Source organism: Numida meleagris, chromosome 1, assembly GCF_002078875.1.
Source record: "Numida meleagris isolate 19003 breed g44 Domestic line chromosome 1, NumMel1.0, whole genome shotgun sequence".
NCBI lineage: Eukaryota > Metazoa > Chordata > Aves > Galliformes > Numididae > Numida > Numida meleagris.
This window is the reverse complement of record NC_034409.1, coordinates 112,797,776-112,818,705: the sequence shown is the minus strand read 5'-3', so window position 1 is coordinate 112,818,705 and position 20,930 is coordinate 112,797,776. Positions and strand designations below refer to the sequence as shown.

At 35.9% G+C, this 20,930-nt stretch overlaps 1 protein-coding gene across 14 annotated transcripts in view; it reads right to left on the bottom strand.

The window, feature by feature from the left end:
- Positions 1-20,930, bottom strand: part of DMD (dystrophin) — a 1,007,484-nt gene that overhangs the window by 639,492 nt on the left and 347,062 nt on the right. For all 14 annotated transcript variants that reach the window (XM_021408144.1, XM_021408061.1, XM_021408111.1 and 11 more), the window contains 8 exons: positions 20,107-20,319; positions 15,836-15,949; positions 14,226-14,381; positions 12,264-12,434; positions 10,296-10,478; positions 8,129-8,263; positions 7,380-7,529; positions 1,627-1,788 (listed from right to left, as the gene is read on the bottom strand). In XM_021408144.1, the coding sequence (XP_021263819.1) occupies positions 1,627-1,788; positions 7,380-7,529; positions 8,129-8,263; positions 10,296-10,478; positions 12,264-12,434; positions 14,226-14,381; positions 15,836-15,949; positions 20,107-20,319 (1,284 nt within the window). The remainder of the gene's footprint in view (positions 1-1,626; positions 1,789-7,379; positions 7,530-8,128; positions 8,264-10,295; positions 10,479-12,263; positions 12,435-14,225; positions 14,382-15,835; positions 15,950-20,106; positions 20,320-20,930) is intronic.

The following is a 20,930-nucleotide window of genomic DNA, read 5'->3' as shown; positions in this document are numbered from 1 at the left end:
GTATAATCAGGTGAATTCAACATCAGACAACAAGATCTCAAGAACAAAAGCAAGTTCTGCAAAAGCAATGAGCTGAAATTATTCCATGACATAGTGTGCTAATTTAGGGTGGTTGAGTTTTATGTCGCTTCAGTTGCTGAAGTTCTGAATTAATTTCTTTGTCACAGTCTGTGATCATTGTCAATCTTGTATTTGAAGATGTACATAAACCAGATGCATCCATGGTATATATGAACTGAAAAACGATAAAATGTATAGGGATCCAAATGCACCAGAAAAAAAGCACACTTTCATATCATGTTTTTCCTATGTTGTGGAGATATCTAACAACCAGATGAGAAAATAAACCCATGCATATTAAAAAAAAAAATAAAAAAAAATTTCTTTGCATTCTATTTCATGTAAAAATATTTTACATTATTCACTTTTCAAAGAAGGAGTAAAATAATTTCAGAAGTTCAACTGTTAACTGATACACCTTAGGATTCAAACTGGAAAAAATATGTTGTCTAATACCATTTTTACACTAACATAAGTTAGGAGCAAATAAATTAGAATCATTTTTCCAAATGAAGCAATGCAAATACAATCCTGTTTTCTAAATATCACTTTTTTCTTTATACACATGCACATAAAAATCCTTGCATATATTTAGAAACATACAGCTATTTATGTTTTAATTCAAAAGACATGGAAACTAAGGGAGATAAAACAAGCTTTTCAGGGCTACATATGTTCAACTCAGAATATAAACAAAATAATCTATGCATAAGATACCTATATTTTACAACAATTTCAAACTCTACAGGCATGCTAGAACAAATGCCTCATTTAAAAACCATTTTAAAACACCTGTTTTCAATTTTCCTGAAGCCTTTTTTTTTTTGTAATCTATCTTCCTAAATTTAAGTGGAAAGTACCGAAAAGTTGCTGATACAATAGTGTACTCTGATTTTTTTTTTTTTATATACACCAGAGACACTTGATTTTTTTTAAAGTTGTATTCTTACAATTTTAATACTGCTGTAAAGCAGATGTGATAGAGCAAACAATGAAAGAGTAAAAATGAGAATTAGATGGACAATTTTACTTCAAATGCTCAGCAAACCATTTATAAAGGAGTACCAAAAGCTGATTTTGTTCAACTTATGCGAGCTGTAAAAATTGAAACATAAGCACACTAATGTGCACATTATAACATAAGTATTAACGTTGTCCACGCTTCAATAATTTAGTAACAATTCCTAGGCCATGTAATCAATTTAGTACAAGAGCCATCTGAAGAGTACTGAAGATGAGGAGTTACCTCATCAAGGATGGGAATTGGATTTTAGAGTCACAGTGATTACCTTTGCAATTTTAAAGTTACCTCATAGTCTACCAGAATATTTATAATTCTTCGCATCTTCTAGAGAGGTATACAAAATAAAACAGAAGGAAAATACAAATTCATTAAGAGAATTTGCTTGACCTTCTCAAAGTAATCTTACTTAAAATTTACTTGTACATTCAAACTGATCATGTTGCAAATTCGCCTTAGTAGTATGAGGTCGTGGGACAAACAAATACTCTTTGGTTGACTGAGAAAACTGGTAAGCACATCATTTCAACCCATATAGAACTTACCTGTGCTTCCTGAGGCACTTGTGCTGCATCAACTCTGTCTGCAATGTAGGCTGTCAGCTGTTTGTCTATAACAGCAAGAGACTCTTGAATTAAGCGGAGGGTTTTGTCAGTCTCCTGGGCAGACTGAATACTCTGTTCAAGACTCTTTTGTCTTCTCACAGCCTAAAAACAATGACAACATTATTAATACTAGCAATAGTAATGCGTGTAATACATTTTTTCACTTTTTTTCTTTTCCAAAAATGCAAGCTAAGAATCAAAAAGAGTTCTCCTGATTTGTACTCATCCACCTTTTTATAAGATAAATTCCGCATCTTTTTACCACTCATTTAGTTCTTTTTATTAAGAAACAAAACACAAAAAAAAAACCATCCCAGACTGCATAGACAAGTTCTAAAAAAACGCAGGACCCTGCACTGAGGATTTCTATAATGAATGGAAGTTGGCAAAACTGTATAATAAAACCATTCCGATTGTTCAGCCTTTCATTCTGAGGCATAGCAGTCCTCCTGATCTTATTATATAGTTCAAGAGATTTTGTTTACTGAGAATAGGGTACAATCCCATCTGCAATAATCCACTTCAGTGAGAGGGATAAAAGCTCTCTTGAGAAGGAGCTCTCACATACAAAGTATAAATAGCTTTCTGGAACACAGGCCATGCCTACTCTGAAAAAAAGAGAGATGGACTCTTACCTTGTCTGAGGGCTTTCCCCATCTATTATCATTCCAACCACGCTCTCTTTTAGTCTAAGAAGCTGACTCTAGCTTGTATTCCACCATCAGTACCTATATTCACCTTTTATACAAATGTTTTTTTTTCTGCTTTTTAGAAGGATGCTTTTCTTTCAAAGAAGCTTGCATAATGGTTTACCAGTCTACCAAGTCAGAACAATAAATTATCCTTTCAATTTGTCCTTAAAAGACATCTGTATTTAAACACTGGACATAAATTGGTTACCATTATTTCTAACAGTTTGATGTCATTATCAGGTAATAAATAACCTGTTACTTTCTTCCATCTGTTGCTGTGTTCAACTGCTCTCTCATACTTTACCTAACCCTAGCAGAATTTCTCCTTTATACAAAGCACATAATAACCATCAACTACCTCAAATCCAGTACAAATTTTCTCCATATAGCCATATTGCTGACCACAGAATAAAGTGACAGTCTTTCTTGTGACATGAATCAAAGAATGAGGGAAGAAGAAAGTACTCTTTAAGAAAATTCCTAGGTGTTCTGCCATTTTTCATGTGAATTCACAATTTTACTCATATGTGAGACAGCTATACTTTAATTTGAATTCACAGGTATTACAAAAATCTTGCCTTGAACAATAATATCTCTCAGCAATTCAGTGAGAGATCTTGATATATCTGTTCCTCGTGTAGCTCAGATTCTCTTACAGAGCTTCACATTTTACAAATAAAGGTTATTTCTTGTGAGTATTCTTGCTAGCTATTGGTATCTAAGAATGGGGATCCAACCAGTATTTACTATATTTGTGCTGTAAGCTGCTTTGTGCTATTTCAAAACTGCTGATTGGATAATCTTGCATCACTGCTAGTTCCAGTATCCTTCTGTGGAATGGAGCAGCGTTACGTGTTGGACTTACGCTGTCACTGTTAATGGAAGCATCTGAGCCACTAAGTTGTTACTACCCTATTAAATGAACCATTGAAACAGAGTTACTTCCAGCACAGAACTAAGGCTTGCTGTTTAGATAACTTCCACTTTCCTCTGATCTGAGATTTTACATCACAATGTTATTGGCCTGTTCAAAGCAGTGGGGTCAAAAAACACAGCTTCAACTTACTTTGCCAGTCCTCACTACTGATTTGCAAGACTGACTAAGATAAAGTCATGCTGTGTCTTTCCATTTCTGTCAGTTTACTGGAGATTGAAGATACACTAGAACAGAGACGGGCTAAATAGTTTTCTATGGCCAGTGGGTAAGGGTATCCACCCCTGAAGCACAAAGACCTGCCTCAGTGGAGAAAATCTCTATCACACCTGTAGTCTGTGTTTACCAATCTCTTCAGCTCTGGTGGAACTAACCATTTGTCCATTTCTACAGAGGGCTGTTCTGGAGTTCATAAAAGCTCATCATTTCAAATAAGATAATGAGAATGTTCCAAGTGACTCAAAGGCTTAATCCTGTTCAGTGAGTGGGTCCCTGGCCTTATCACTGGCATTGCAGAACCCTCATCAATTCAGTCCAGAGAGGTTTAACAATATGGAGGAGTATCTTTCTGTTTCAGTAGAAAGGTGGTAAGCATTATGGGGCTTTTCAAAAAAGGACATACTATACAACTGTGAGGTTAGTTTGAGTTTCAAATTTGTCCTTGAAACTCCTTTAAGTGTTTTTATATGCTTATCTATATATGCACATTTTTAAAAGACATAAGAAAATTAGAATTGCTTATAGATACACATATTCAAAATGTAAATATATTTTAATTTATTCTGATCAATTACTCTTTATTTCAGCAGAAGAGCACTGATTTTCCTTTAGTCTGAGGGAGAAATACACCATTTAACTCTGCAGTTTATAAACCAATCTGAGGACACGGAAGCTCTAGATCTGCTATCAGATTATAGTCAATAAAGCTGAAGGCTTTAGTCTCTAAGGGAAAGCGTCTGACAGTTAATTGTTAAATAGGAAATCTCAGGAAAACAACCATCTAGTTATTTCTGAGCTAGTGAAATGTTGACAGCTTTCACGGAAAACAAAAACATGGAAAAATCCTTGTGCTAGGAAGGGGAAAAAAATGGCAGTTATGAAATGAAATGTTTAACAAAGCTTGTACTGTTTCTTATGGATTTTTGTGACTGAGATACGTTACAACATCTCTCTACTTTTTTCATCAAATTGTTAATATAACAATCTACAATTTTCTCGCATTGAAAGCATTCATTTCAGGCCTGGAATTTCTTTTATACTGCTCAAGCTAGAACTAACTCTTCTGCAATTTCTAGTAATATTTCACAGTGTATTTTTAAAAGGTCAGCAAAAATATTAGACCTTTCAATCCCATTGTGATATTCATCTTTGACTAGATGTAGTCCAGAAGTGCAAATTAAACCAATGAAAACTTCTTCAGATGCAGACTTTGCCTTAGAGCTTGCAAAAGAAGCCCTCTTGGAAGCAATCATGTGGATACGGGGAATGAAGAATTCTCTTCTCCTCTTGAGAACAAAACAGGAAAATTGCAACAAATGATGAATGTGGTATTTGAAAGAAAAGTGTTATCCTGAGAGGAGTTCTAAAAGAAATTAAGAGACAACTCTCAAGAATAAAAATTGAATGTAGCCCACATGAAAAATAACATTTTATACAGTTTTTTTGCGAGCACGGTCTCGAGAATATCTAGCTGATGTTTCTGGTGTTTGCTGGACAGGATGTAAATCTCTTTCACCAGTACAGGAGATGACAGCTACCTGCATAAGTTCTTCAGGCAATAGTGTTTTGTAGATCCTATATATACATGTATTTGAAAGTGAATCAATCCTTGAAAAGTAAAGGTAGAGCGTATGTTGCTTATCAGCTAGACCCAGATGTTCAAAAGTAAACTAAACATAACTCTCTTTGTTAACCAAAGAAGATAAGACATACAAACATATAACCTTGATCAGCTTTTAAAAATGAATCTCTACCTCAGCAGCAGTGCAGCTGAATTCGTACGGTAGAGGTTTGGTTTGATTGCTCTATTAACAGTGAATAAATATTTCACCTACCAGCTTCTGTGCATATGAACATATTGTCTTGGTAATTATCTGTATAATTATTTAAATAAAATAAATTACCACATTCACTTAGCCTACTAGCCAGTTGAATTGACCTTGAACACAAGCTGTACAGCGTTGTTAACTGCCAGCAGTGTATTCTTATGCAAGGAGAATGCATGCTATTTGGATTTCAACAGGGCTACACAAACACCACAGAAAATTCAGTGTCAGGAATCTACGAAACAAAGCATGCAAGACTTGAGTTTAAAAGTTAATGAAACATTTTGTTGAATGAAAGTGGTATCCATATGAAAAAGAAACAGTGTGATTGAATTATTTGCGATTGAAATAGCTTGTTTACTCTCTTCTATTCATTTACAGATCTCACCATGACTACTCAATTTCTGAACACCAGAGTACCTTTCCAAGAAGTGGGAGGCTTTCTCCTCCCCTCCATTTTTATCCTTATTTCAACAGGAAAGCAATGACATGGACCGACTTGAGAGGTGGGCCTACGCCAACCTTGTGAAGTTCAACAAGACAAGTGCAAGGGCCTGTAGCTCAGTTGGGGGCTATCCCAAGCAAAGATACAGGTTGGGCAGAGAACAGCTTGAGAGCAGCCCTGAGGAGAAGGATTTGGGAGTGTCGATGGATGAGAGATTCAACATGAACCAGCAATGTGTGCTCGCAGCCCAGAAGGTCAACCATATCCTGGGTTGCACTGAGAATAGTGACCAGCAGGTCAAAGGAGGTGATTCTGCCCCTCTTCTCTGCTCTTGTGAGACCCCACCTGGAGTACTGTGTCCAGTTCTGCAGCCCCCAGTACAAGAAGGATATGGAGTTGTTGGAGCAGGTCCAGAGGAGGGCCATGAAGATGATCAGAGGGCTGGAGCACATCCACTACAGGGACAGGCTGAGAACTGGGGCACTTCAGCCTGGAGAAGAGAAGGCTCCAGGGGGACCTTATAGTGGCCTTCTAGTACCTGAAGGGGGCCTACAGGAAAGCTGGGGAGGGATTTTTTATAAGGGCAGGTAGCAAATGGACACAAGAAAATGGCTTTAAACTGGAAGAGGGTAGATTTAGGCTAGGTATTAGGAAGAAATTCTTTAACCTGAGGGTGGTGAGACACTGGAACAGGTTGCTCAGAGAGATGGTGGATGCCCCCTCCCTGGAAGCATTCAAGCCCAGGCTTGATGGAGCTTTGAGCAACCTGGTCTAGTGTGAGGTGTCCCCGCCTATAGTAGGAGGGTGGAATTAGATGATCTTCAAGGTCTTTTCCAACCCAAACCATTCTATGATTCTATGAATATATCTCTAACATATTTTGTCTATATACTTATCAAAATAATCTCCAGAAGCCTAGTCAGTATTTTACAGTACTTATTGTACTTCTCAAATTTAACCCCTGCAGGTAGCATTAATTTTTATACCATTCAACCATCACTCAGCAAGACTATGTGAAAGTCCTGTTTTCAGGCACTGCATGTCCTCTGTATGCTAGTGGTTTTCTCTTTCCAAGCCAGGAAGAAAACAGACAATAAGAAGCAGAATCCAGGGAAAATATCTGCATTCAGTTAGGTATCAAAAAAAAAAAAAAGAAAGAAAGATGAAAAAAGGAAGGAAGGAAGGACGGAAGGAAGGGAGGAAAGAAGGGAGGAAGGGAGGGAGGAAGGGAGGAAGGGAGAGGGAGGAAAAGAAAGGTGTAGTATACAGGAAGTTATGTTATTTTTTCACTTAAGACACTGTCCTGCAACACAGGACATGAAAACAAAGGTAATCAGGCACTTTCCCTCAGTTACCCTTGTGTCCTGGTTTTATCAGTAATCCATATCAAGTGAACAAACAGCTATGTGATGTTTTGCTACCTACTGGAGTTAACCCACCACACCTATATAACTGGTCCACTTCTAAAATAAGTCAACGATTGTCCCCTTTTAAGGAACTAAACTAACTTTTTTTTTTTTTAACAGTGCTAGATAGTCAGCTGTTTAAGGGGAGGAAAAGTCAATTACTAAGTATACCTCCTGCTGCAGTTCTTCCCATCGAGTATTGAACTTCTCAAGTTTCTCATTGATCAGTTCATCCAAGATTCCACCATCAGTTAAAGTCTGAGCTAATTCCCGAATCTGATTGCGATTATCTTCTGGATGTCTCATTAAACGTTCCAAAGACTGAAACAAGGAGAAAAAGTAATTTGTTCTCCTTTCTGTAAATAAAATTCTACAGAGCAATCATAATTTCTCTTTAAAATGTAAATAAGAAACTTCAAATTTCACAGACAATCAAAGTAGAGAGAAAAGTCAAAAATATCACTGTCCTCCATCTTGAAAATAAATATTTTCTACTACCCATTACTATAATCAAAGAATGACTCTTTATAAAGCAATACATCAGATGCCTTATTTTAAGCCTGTGGAACATGCCCAGTGACAGTATTTGTGTACTTAGCATTAAAAAAATTGCCTCAGTAACTTGACAGATGAAGTTCAAAGGCAGAAAGACATCACCAGTGTAACATTTTGTATTTGGATCCTCTGAGACTATTAACAGAATTTTTAAAAATTTGAAAGGCTCCTTTAAAAAATAGAAAAAACAGAGCTGTAGTTCTAAAATGAAAGTTTGCTTTCTCTTTCAACTTACTTAAGAGAGGATTTTTTAAAAAAACATATACTTTATTATCACCAAAAGCATCAAGCATAATACAGCGAATTAATCTATTTCAGTTAGGTGAATCTAAATTCAAACTAGTATTATTTACATCAGCACTTACATCCAAAGACTCAGAAATCTCTTCTGCACCTCCCTGGATATTTTCAGTTGCCTTGAGTTTCAATTCCACCTCATTCAACCACTTGTTTTCTGCATCCAAATATGACAATAATTCATGCCAACATGCCCATACTTCCTGATGGAGAAAAAAATGTGTATTGGGATTGAAGCTCTCAGCCAAATTTCACTTATTAATACATTGAAAACATGGCATGTTTCATTCACAAAACATCATGATGTCTGATAGTTACAGTGCCCTATAGTTGATTTTTTTTTTCCCCGGCATTTAGGGATTCCAAATGAATACAACATACAACCAAAACATTTTGATTAAATGTGGCAAAAAAATAGAATAACTAACACTTCTGCAAAAAAACTTTCTGTTTCAAGTATTCTGGACATTTTGTGGAGCATACACACATTTGTACATTTTTAAGTTCCAAATATACAAGTTGTCAAATTTTTAAGTATTCATGTTGAAGTTTGTCTTTATTACAAAACATAATTAAGTTGCTTAAATAGTCTGCATATTAATTACTTAAATCACAGATTCATAAAACGTCTAAAAACAGAGATTTCAAGAATTCTGATCAAAATCTCCACAGAAATTAATACTTCTATAAATTTGTTCTGGTTACAGTTGTGATAGAGTTAGTTTTCTTTCTAGTAGCTGGTATAGTGCTACATTTTGGATTTAGGATGTAAATGTCGAAGATAACAATGCAATGTTTTAGTTACTGCTGAGCAGCGCTTACACTAAGTCAAGGACTTGTCTGCTTCTCAGGCTGCCCTGCCATCAAGGGGCTGGGTGTGCACAAAGAGCTGGGAGGTGACAGAACCAGGACACCTGACCCAGACTGGCCAAAGGGATGCCCCAGACCATTTGGTGTCATGCTTAACTATAAAACTGGGGGAGCTGGCAGAGGAGGCTGCTGTTGCTTAGAAACTGTGTGGGCATCTGTCAGCTAAGGAGGGGTGAGCAACTGTGTTGTGTATCAATTTTTTTTAATTTTTTTTTCCCCATCCACCCTCGTCTTTTATTTGCTATTAAACTGTCCTTATATCAACGTATAAGTTTTGCTTTTTAAAAAAATATTATTATTATTTACAGTCCTTCCATCTCATTTTGGGGAAAGGGAGCAAACAGCTTTGTGCTGCTTAGTTGCCTGACAGGTTAAACCACAACAACATTACAGGTCATTTAAGTACTAGAATACATAACGTAATGCTGTAAAACATAATTGTGTTTATATTCTCCTATTTTTTAGTACATAACATTTTCCAATACCTGAAGATACTTAAATAAGCAGATAAAAATGGCACATCGCACACATTTTTCCTTTTTTCTTAGAAGAAAGTAGACTTATGGCAGTCTATAAGCCAAGATTGCTAGAGTATAATTCATTTCACCTAACCTTGGCCATAGCAAATTCCAGTGTTCCTTAAGGTTAAAGAGAGATATTACCATACAATAACATCATAATTGATAAAGGCAAACACAGTTTACCAGCTCAGATTAGACACCTAATTTCCCACAGTAAAATTTAGAGGAGATAAATTTTACCCAACTGTATATTTGTCCTCTATAAAGTTAGCCAATGTGAGTTAGTTCACAACAAAATAAGCATATCTAAATCAACGTGACCGCTGTGTAAAATGAAAACAGTTCTAGGGCAAGAAACTGTAACAGAGCTGGCCAAAATGGCAGGGCCACTTTAAAATGTGTGAGACACATTCAGTTTGTCAGCTGACCAAGTGCTGTTCCTGTGCTGATATTACACCACCTGACCAGCTACAGAGCCATTTAATCAAAACCCTTAGCCAGGGAAGAATGAAGCCTAGAGGAGCTGGTGAAGACTACTTCACGGGGTTGCTACAGAAACCAGATGCTTGGCTTCATCTCAGAAAGGATAAGAAATCTGAGCAGCCATTACTGTTTGCCATCTACAAACCATGCCTGTGACTTCTCTTTAATTTGACTCTCCAGCACATGCAATTCTCATTAAGATTTAGGTATATGGCTTACAAACGTGGTATTTAGTATGTAACTCATTCAGCCAGGGGTGCTTTAGGCTACTCATGGTCCCATACAATAATACGCCTTCACTCTCTACCTCTCTTCTACAGTTAGAATAGCTATAAATACATGCATTAACAAGATATCCAACCTCCAAAGTTTTGCACTTTCCATTCAGTCTGCTGCAGAGTCTCTGGTAGCTGGTAATTAGAACATCAAGCTCCTTTTTCAAAGCCTCATTAGCTGCAGGTGGAGCCTTTGCTATAAAATTATTCACAGAATCAGTAATAAGCTTCACTTTCACTTCTTTCTGCATGGCTTCCTCCTTTGCTCTCTGTAAAATAAAAATCATAGTTCTGAGAAAAAAGCAGGTTTCAAATAACTCCTTCAGAATTGTCTCTGTCAGAAGGAAAAAAAAAACATCCAACAGCCAATTAATCCCCAGAATTTCTGCTTTAACCTTGAATGCATACAAATAACTTGTTTTCATTTTGTTGGCAATACATCGCAGAATTGCAAGAGTTGGAAGGGACCTCAAGAGACCATCAAGTCCAACACCCCTGCTAAAGCAGGCACCCTTACATATTATAAAGTTCTGTATGTTTGTACGGAACACGTACACATTCTTGACCATATTTTTGCCTGTTATATGACGCAAGAGATAGCTGCAATCCTTCAGGGAAAGGTGGACCAGGTGCAAAGATGCATGGCAACTGACCTGGTTATCTGCATAGGTGTGACTGCCACAATTTGAATATCCCTGTACTTTTGCAGGAAGTCTAGAATACTCAGAAATCCAAAAGGGGTGTTGCGTTCAGAACTATATACTTTAGCTGTTTTATTTTGCAGTATAATCTAATAATTTGAGCTTGTTATTTGATTAACAAGCACAAATTGTATCTCTACAGCACATGCTTACTATATTTGTATAATTTAAAAATAAATCAAAATTGTTCCATAAATTCCCATATATTCTGAACAGCATTAAGTCATTTCTCTCAGTAAACAGAGATATCAGTTTCCCGGTCAGATACTCTCAAACTCTGACAGAGCTCTCTGGACAAATAAGAGTTTGCAAACAAAGTGCTGGATAGAACATTAAGGCAATATGTCATGATTTTCTGACTAGTATAGGCCAAACAATTCACATATGAAATAAAAACCAAGGCCACAAGCAGTGGTTGAACCAGAGTATATTTGAGCATTAATCACAAATCAGCTCATTCGCCCAAAAACTGTATTTATCTCACATGAAATAAACATTAATTGAGACAAAATATGACATGAGAAGGAAGGATGCCATCCAAAGAGACCCATACAAGCTTGAGAAGTGAGCTCATGTGAACCTAACGAGGTTCAGCGAGGCCAGGTACAAGGTGTTGCATTTGTGTTGGGGCAATCCCATGCTCCACCTGCAGAACTGTGTCTAGTCCTAGGGTCCCAAGCACAAGAAAGATACAGAACTGTTGGAGCAGGTCCAGAGTGGAGACACAAGAGAATCAGAGAGCTAGAGTACTTCTATGAAGAAAGGTTGAGGGATTTGGGCTTGTTCAGCCTGGAGAAGAGAGGGCTCCAGGGAGACCTCATTGTGGCCTTACAGTACTTGAAGGGAGCTTATAAACAAGAGGGAGAGCAACTTTTTACATGATCTGATAGTGGCAAGACAAAGGGGAGATTTAGGCTAGATGTGAGAAATTCTTTACTCAGAGGGTGGTGGGGAACTGTCACAGGCTGCACAGAGAAGCTGTGGATGTCCCATCCCTGAAGGTGTCTAAGGCCAGGTTGGATGGTGCCTGGGCAGCCTCATCTGATGGGTAGCAACCCTGACCATGGCAAGTGATTGGAACTAGGTGATCTTTTAGGTCCTTTCCAATGCAAAACATTCTATGATTCTATAAAAATCAAGTAACCAACGAAGCAAACAGGAAAAAAAGCCCACTTAACAATTTGAAAGTTTAAATATTCTTAAACTTTTCTTGAAACTGGCTACTGCTTTAAATTTCAGGCTGAAAACTAGGTATCAAAAGACTCCTTTCTGAATGATAGAGTAGACTTTCTTAATAAAAGACACTTCAAACAGAACTTTAAAAGCCGTTCAAGGACTTTGTTCATCTTTTACCTTCAGTTCTTCAACAGCTTTCTGTAATTCATCGGGTGTCTTATATTCAAAATCTCTTTCCAGATATTCCTCCTCAGCTTGAGTTATCCATTCATGCATCTCTGACAAATCCTTTCTGAGGCTCACAGTCTTATCCAAACCACCTTTTAATGCTGCCTTCTTAGCATACGCCTTTAAAAAAGAAAACATTACGTGGTACTTAAAGCAAGTATACTGCATGAACTCAATGGCATTTTAGCCTGAAAAGAACCAATCTCACTCCTATATTTATAACTGTAAATTAGATATCTGTTATTAATAAGTACTTGGACAGAAAGGCAATAGTAAGTAACAGGAAAAGCATGATGTATATGTATATATACTTTTTTTTTTTTGTGAATATTGCTGTGCAGAATGGGTTTCTAAAGATCTTCCACATACTGAAGCGATCAGAAAATACATCTGAAAAAATATCACCCAGGAACTATGCCATAAAAGATGTAAAAAGAATAAGCAATATGCATAGCTTACTCTTGCTGATGAATTCATTACCAGATGTCTCAGAAAAGTGTATATCCTAAAGAGAGGTAAGTAAAAAAAAAAAGGAAACTTCTACTGGAGGGAAATACTTAGAGTGAAAAAAGCTTTCATGCAGTCCTCTGCCAATCACTGTGACTATACTGGGGTCATATAACTTATGTTATACTGCCATTTACAGAGTTGTGCATCAACCTACTAAAATTGATCATAACTAATAGCAGTGACTGAACCATCTTTTGCAGTATAAATAAGTTATACCAAAAACACCTAGTTGCCATGGTGCCATTTTTGGAATTGGGTATGCAAAGCTGATCACTTTAATATCCTGCACAGTGATGCTACTTAGGTAAATCTTATTTTTCAGTATCATCAGGAGGAACTCTGTCTTAGAATTCGGTCTAAGTTTCTGGCTCTTGCTGGTTTGGTTACTCATCCTTAAGGGCTGGCTGTTAAACATTCTACACAACTGTCGTTTTACAGAACAAAATAGGGTAACATCAAAAGGTTATGTCCAACAAGTGTAAAAGCAGAACAACACAGGGTCCTGCAAACTTACCTCTTCCTTGATCACAGTACTGGAAGAGAGAGTTACCTTCTGTCACTTGGAAACAGTATCTGAATACCACCTGCTGGCTTACACAATCATATTAACTGCATGTATATTAACCCAAGCTGACTTTTCCAAATCCTTTCAAGCAAACTTTCATGTTTACTACTTCTCATGTGCTTTAAGAGCTGTTACTGAAGAAGTAATATTATAAATGATTATTGAAAGGCAATAATTTGTTCAGTGTATTGAATAGAACTTCTACAGGATAATTTTCAGGGACGTCAGAATAAATCTGTTGCAGACTTGTGAACTTACAAGGCTTTACTTGAAATTTATTTTAAAGAAGTGCAGTTATCTCACATATTAATACTACAAATCTCTATAAAATTATTAAATATTATTTAATATTAAATATTAAAATTAATCAAATGGGAAAGACTACAGAAGAGCATCAATAAAACATCTTAGAGATTTTCATGTCTTTTAAATGTCTTAGATTTCCCAGATCAACTATTTTATACATTTCCAAGATCAATTATTTTATAATTGTGCTTATCAGAAAAATGAAAGGATGGCATTTTGCACATGCACAGTAATTTATATAATAACAGTGCAAATTTCTCTGTTTATAAAATGTGTATAACATATCTCCTCAGTTCTCTTTCAGAAAGTTTCATTGCTTATTTCAGGATGACTGAAAGACTTAACATTCCTTAGTATCCGTATCAGAAACTTGACACACCTCATACATCTCAAACAAAACATGAATCATCATCTTGGATATTCTTTGGTTTGTTTCCTATCTATTGAGTATGCACAGAAGAAAAAATTCTGCCAATGAAAAATCTGATTATTAGTTTAAAAAGAACCAGTCACAGCAGGAGATTTGATACCTGTTGGCAAATATGTTCCCACTGAGAATTGAGCTCCTTTAGTTCTGTCTCTATTCTGGAAGCAAAGTCTGGCTCTGCTTCACTCTTCATTTTCTTCCCAATCTCGTTAACACTGTTCAAACTTGGCTGGATTGTCTGGATATCATTTACTAAAGCCTGTAGGAATAGTAGAAGATTAGGCAAGTGGCATTCACACAAACCACGTGAGTTGTACTTTTCCCATCAATACATTTCCACATGAGATTCTAACATGTCTTTGGTCCAGATTTCCACTCAAATGAGCACAACTAATAGACTTCACTATGAAAACAAATAAAAAAGGAATGAGCAATGTGGTGAGCTTTCTATATCATATGAAGTTAATTTGTAAAATACACAAGTTTTAAATATAAATTTACTACATACTAGATATACATACATACAAATAGTGTATAAATATACATATTATATAAATAGTACATGTAACGTATATATCACATATTTTATTTTTATTTGTGAAAGAACATCTCATCATAATGGTGAAGCCATCTTACTAACTATGCATTACCCTTGGTTTGGTAATTCACCTGATAGCTTCATTAGAATAATCTGAATGGTGATATTCTCCAGTTATTTCTAGTTATTAGAATTTTGTGGTTGAATATTATTTAAACCCTGAGGTAGCGCTAACTCACCACCTTCAATTTTATTTCCTAAGGCCTTCTTTAGTCCTTCAGATGTTACCTAGGCTTCTTACACAGTAGAAAAAGCTGTAAGTGTAAAAATACAAATGGTGATGATGATTTTGGTAACTTTATTATATACTTTACAGTAGCGGCTAATACTTAGGCAAATTCTTCATAAATTCAAGTGACATTCTAAAGGAGTTGCATGCAACTCACAACTCTGTAAGAGGTAAGAGTTGTTCCACATACTTTATAATTGTTTTTAATTAATTAAGGGATAAGAGAGTAATTCTGAGGAGCTTGTAGTTCTGTAAGATCAGTACATATCTTTCATAATATTTACACATCCTGCCAGAATATTTACAGAACTTGTAAATTCTGTTGAACACATTGTCAGAGACTAATATGGGTTACAAGATTCACTGCACTTACATACTCTGTTGGGACAGGCAGAAAAAATTGTAAACCTGTGAAGAAAGTATCAATACTTCACGATGCTTTAAAACTCTGCTGGGAGAAAATCCTGGAACTTCTAAGTTTAGTAAGAAAAATGGATGCAACTCACAATACCTGCAAGTTATTTCAGTCCAGTCAGAAAAGCCTGTAAATCGTGCATGACTAGTAGATGTAGCAAAAGATCTTCTGACATGAATCACTCAGCACATAATAAATACTCAAGCAATGTTTGCAAACTTGACAAACTAAATAAACAACTGTCCTAAGAGGCTACTAACCTATACTTTGTTGCAAGTCTCCTCTTGTCAATGTTTTGCTCCTGCTATAAATGTATACTTATGTAGTCCATGAACGCTTTCTTTCTGTATATTCAGGTTTCCCATTTTACAACCTGAATTTATTTTTAGGAATGGTGATCATTTTTGTAATTTCTATATAAGATAAATACATAGAGAAGAAATAGTTGTCAAGCAGACAAGTAATACTCACTGTACACTGTTCAAGTTGCTTTTCCAGAGCTTCTGAATCACCAAGAGCAGGCCATTCCTCCTTCAGAAAGACATCTACTTCAGCCATCCACTTCTTCAGTGTTTTTGTGTCATTCTGTTCATTAAGAAGACATTTTAGGGCATATCACAAAATAGTGGTAACTGCCAGCAACATAATTCATTTTACCACTATGACTAAAACTCACTTCGATTTAATTCTGAGATTATTGTACTGTCTCTAAATACTTAAAAAAATGTAAACAAAACAAACATGCAAAATTAATTTTATCTGGGACTGTCATCAACTCCTACAATCTGACCGCTTCTGCCCAAGATCCAACCGTCTACAAGTGGGGAATTTTCTGGCTCTCAAGTTTATGCCTTCCAGACATTATTTGTATTAAGATGTTGCACGCACATTCATCAAGTCCTTGTATGGCTTCAGATTGTTCACACTTGGCAATTAAGTCAGCCTCATCTATCAAATCCCCTTGTGATTCAGTTTAAATTTCAGGATCATTTTGGAAGTTGCATTTTCTGTTACCTGTTCCTCAATCAGAACACAACACAGAAAAAATTCCACACTACACAGAGTAGAAGAGTTGAAACAAATTCACCCCAGAAACTGAGATCATCTAGTGATTCAGAGTTGAATAGAGGATTTCAGAGACTGAGTCTCATTTAGTGTTTATAATACTAGAATATTTGTAATCAGTAATTTGCTTTCAATACACTTGAATTAAACCTGTCAATTATTAATAATAAATAAGCTGAATATCAAATGCTTGCAAACAAGGAACACTACCAGTCCAAGGAAGCTTTACATAGATAATGTAACAGGTAGAATGAGATCTGATGATCTGCCAAGAGGACCATATCCAACTTTGCTCAATCCTAGAGATGAAAGACTTTATTTATTTTTGCCAATGAGAAATTTAAACTGTCCTTAGAAAATGTCACTTAAAATTACCTTAGAATGCTACCTAAGTTAAACAGATGCACATTAAAATGAAAATAACTGGCAAAAATGTCAAAGGCAAATTATAACACATTTGTTCATCAAACCATTCTCATAAGCAGTGAACTATGTAGCACTGCTGTGTGCTGAAAACAAAACTGAATTTAAAGATTAAAAAGCACATATCATTAGAACACAGACTGTGCCCTAAAATTCATCCAAACATGCTTTAATAAGTATTACCAGCTAATTAAGTAAAGGAAACATTTTCCTAATGTGCTTGATATATATTATAAGAACAGGCTACGCTGGAAAATGAATTGAATTAATAAATATGTAGAAATTATCAGTATAGTTCAGAATGGCAATTACAAAAACACTGTTGAAGTCTCTACTGTGCATTCAATTATCATTTAGTAAAAATAGTTCAGAATCATATTTCAAGATGAAAATTTTATACCTTTACATGAATACTTATAATTCATTACAGCTGCAAAGTATAGATCTGATGGAATTCATTAAAAAAAAAAAAAATCAGTCTCCAGCTACCAGTGAAAATTGAATGTCTGACTTGCATTTTGAATCAGATTGCAAACGCATTTTCCCTATCAACACTGATTTCAACATATAATGCAGACGCATTCCATAAATTGCAACAGCTCAAACAATTGTCTGGAAGGCAAGTCATTCAAGGAGTTGAAAAGACAATGAGTTTTATATCAACTGTATACCACAGCAATTTCAGCAACAAATATAAAAGGCAAAAATTTGTATTCAGCAGTACCTCAGAAAGTTTTGAAAATACATGCTCTGCATAGCATGGCCATGATGTTCAGGACATTCTCCCTTTAAGAACAGCAATTTAATCCCTAAGCTTCTGACAAAAAAGAAGGCAAAGGCTGGACTTTCACAATCAGGTCAATAGAATCATTGAATGGCTTGGGTTGGAATGGACCTTAAAAACCATCCAGCTCCAAGGCCCGTTCTACGGCAGGACTGCCACCCTCTAGAACACCATCAACAGACAAGAAGAAAACTATCCTGTTTTGACACAGTAGGTGTGTTACCTGCTAATAGGTGATAATTGTGGCTTGTACATATATTGCTCACCAGCATTTTTTAGCTAGGTTTAAAGATGAGTCCTGAAGAAACATTCATATATGGTTAAAAAAAATCTACACAACATTTGTTGTTTACTTGATGTCATTTTTTTTCTTATTTCCTTCAAAAATTGCCTACTGTCATCCTATAGGCTGAAGAGGTGGGGTGAAGAAGAAAACTCACTGTCAAATGAATACTATTTTTTTCTTCTCATACAGTGTTTAAACATAATAAAATTAAAGATGAAATATATTTTCTACATAGAAAACCAGAGCATTTACTGCTAAGACTAACCTGTGATGATAAAATGGATCTGTTTTGCACAATTGCAAATATATCACTATACTACTGATAAAATCAATTCTCAGTTTTCCCAGTCATATTGGGTGTAGGTATCAAAGTTTTGGTAGTGGGGGGAGGGGTGAGGGGGACATGGACCCAGGGGTGGCCTCTGTGTCCCATGGCAGCACAGCAAGCTCCATGACTGAAGAGGAGAGAAAAATCATAAGAAACGTGAACATCAACACACAGGTCAGTGAAGACAAAGGCAGATAAGGTGCTGGATGAGAGTGGAAGAGATCACAGTGGAGCAAGTATGTCCCCACATCCCACGGAAAACCCCATACCAGAGCAGTAGATATTTCCCAAAGGAAGCTACAGCACAAGTGGAGCCTATACAGGAGCAAAGTTTTCCTGATCTGTTTCTGGGCTAACCACAAGTCCCGGTTCCCAAGCCTCTGAGCTGCTTCACTGGGAGAGGAGTAGCTAAGAGCAATGGCATTAAGTTCAGCCCAGAAAAAAAGCTGGGAAGGGAGAAGGGAAAGTGTTTTAAATTTTGTCTTTGTTTCTCACTACCCAAATCTACTTTAACTGGCAATAAATTAAATCAATATTCCCCAAGTCATGTTTCTTTTGTCCCTAAAAGTAATTGGTGAGTGATCTCTCCATCTTTATCTTAACTTAATGACTTTTCCATTACATTTTGCCCCCCTGTTCTCTTGAGGCCAAAGTTAACCTGCCATACTATTCAATTTCACATCATGGCCAGACTCAGAAATGTAGCCATGGAGATTAAGTAATAATCTGGAGAATTATCAGTAGCTAAATTACAAATACTACTCCTAAAATGTTTCCTTCCCTTTTTTGTACATTTTGCTTATCTAAATACTGATGAAGATCTAACAAATTGATGAGTATTTATTTCTATTCCAGAAAGTTCTTTCTATAAAAGCAGAAGTGTAAGACTACCTTGACCAGAAAATTCAATTCAATTAAGCTAAATATGACTTCTAGCTCATATACTATTTATTGTATTATAATTCATAACATAGAACTACTCACGTATCACACTCTATTATCAGCAAACCAAGAACAAGGACTGAAATATTTGATAGTGTAAATAGAAGAAATAGAGAAGGACAGCACTGAAGAGAGATACACTTTGAGAATACAGTTTTCGGTATGACTGTAGGACTTATGCCTTCAGATTTTTCTTTGCCACATCCACTATGTGTTTATTTGTGTGTAGAGAAGGAGAGAAAAACATACTCAAAAAGATAACAATACTTTATCCAGTTTTGTGACTGGCTAATCTGAATTCCTCTGAAACCTTTCCCTCAAAATTATATGGAAATAGAACAGAACACATTAAAAGTGGACTTATTTTAAAGCTTATAATATCTAAGTGATAGACCTCACCTATAGACTAACATCATTTACTCGTGTAATGCCAATACATGTGATTTATAAGTATAAATAGGAAATTCTCAGAGTGAAAAAAAAAACAATGTAAAGTTGCAATAATGTCTCTCTAAATACCTGAAAATCACATAACTGTGCAAGTCAGGCACGTTTCTAATTTTTGGCAACTGCTGCCAAGATACTACCATACCACAAATGCCATTAACTATGTAAGCGAATCTATTAATACCAATATGGTTAAAGCTACTTCAGCTGCGATAAAAAGTACTTCGACTCCATTGAAAAAGAAAGTAGAGAAATACTAATAGCAATTTCAATGAAATTAATGTTATTTAGAATTCAAAGTAGAATCCTGGACCCACGAAAATCAGGTGGACATTTCATTACATTTTCACTTTATGTATTCCTCTGATACTCCATTTTATTGTTATTTCTTGAGGTGTATAATTGTATGCTGTGCTATTCATATGGCCACAAGCAACCACAGGTGAGGCTGAAAAAGTTTCTTTAACCTGGAATCGTTGGAGTTTAGTCATAAGATCCTCAAGTTTCTGGCAATGTTCCACCAACTGTGATGATAATTTCTTCCAGCGGCCAATGATCAACTCAACCTCCGATCGGTATTTCTGGCTGACTTCTGCAGGGGCTTTCCTAGACAAGTCTTCAACAGTTGTGTTGAGATAGTTCAGGCCTTTTTGCTGCTCTTGCAGAGAACTTTGTAGAGCCTATGACATAAGCAGTAAATAGTATTCTGATTTATATATTGGGCAATTTTGAAAAAACTTTTCTCAGCCATAGATGAGACTGCTGGAGCAAGGACTGAAAACTCTAAACACAGGTCATCTTTGCTAAAACCTCTAATGACTTATGCTACTAAAGTATTTGGAATTGCTTTGCTTTTCTCAAACTACATTGCAGAGTTTTTAGTTTAACTAACAATATAACCAGAGTTGCTTACACTTGTTCATGGAGGTAATTCAGATACTCTTCAATAACTTGAAATAGGAATTTCCTATGATCCTAAAGACTACATTTTGAAACAATCAGACCATAAATGGAGAAGAAGAATAAACACAGAACTGCTTTTATGATTTAAAGTTTTGATAACCTCTTATCCCAATTTTGCTGCATCTAGCTGCTTCTTTCTATATCCTACTTTCTCTTTCTGCATGTTAGTTGCTACGTGTTTCAAACAATATGCTCATTATCCATCATATTTTAAAACAGTATCAAACACTGAAATGCAGGGAAGGTTTGTACCCACTGGCAAAACTTGTCCCACATTTGTATCTGCTTGTAAATCTCATATGAAATGGTGCATTTTGAAAAGCACAAA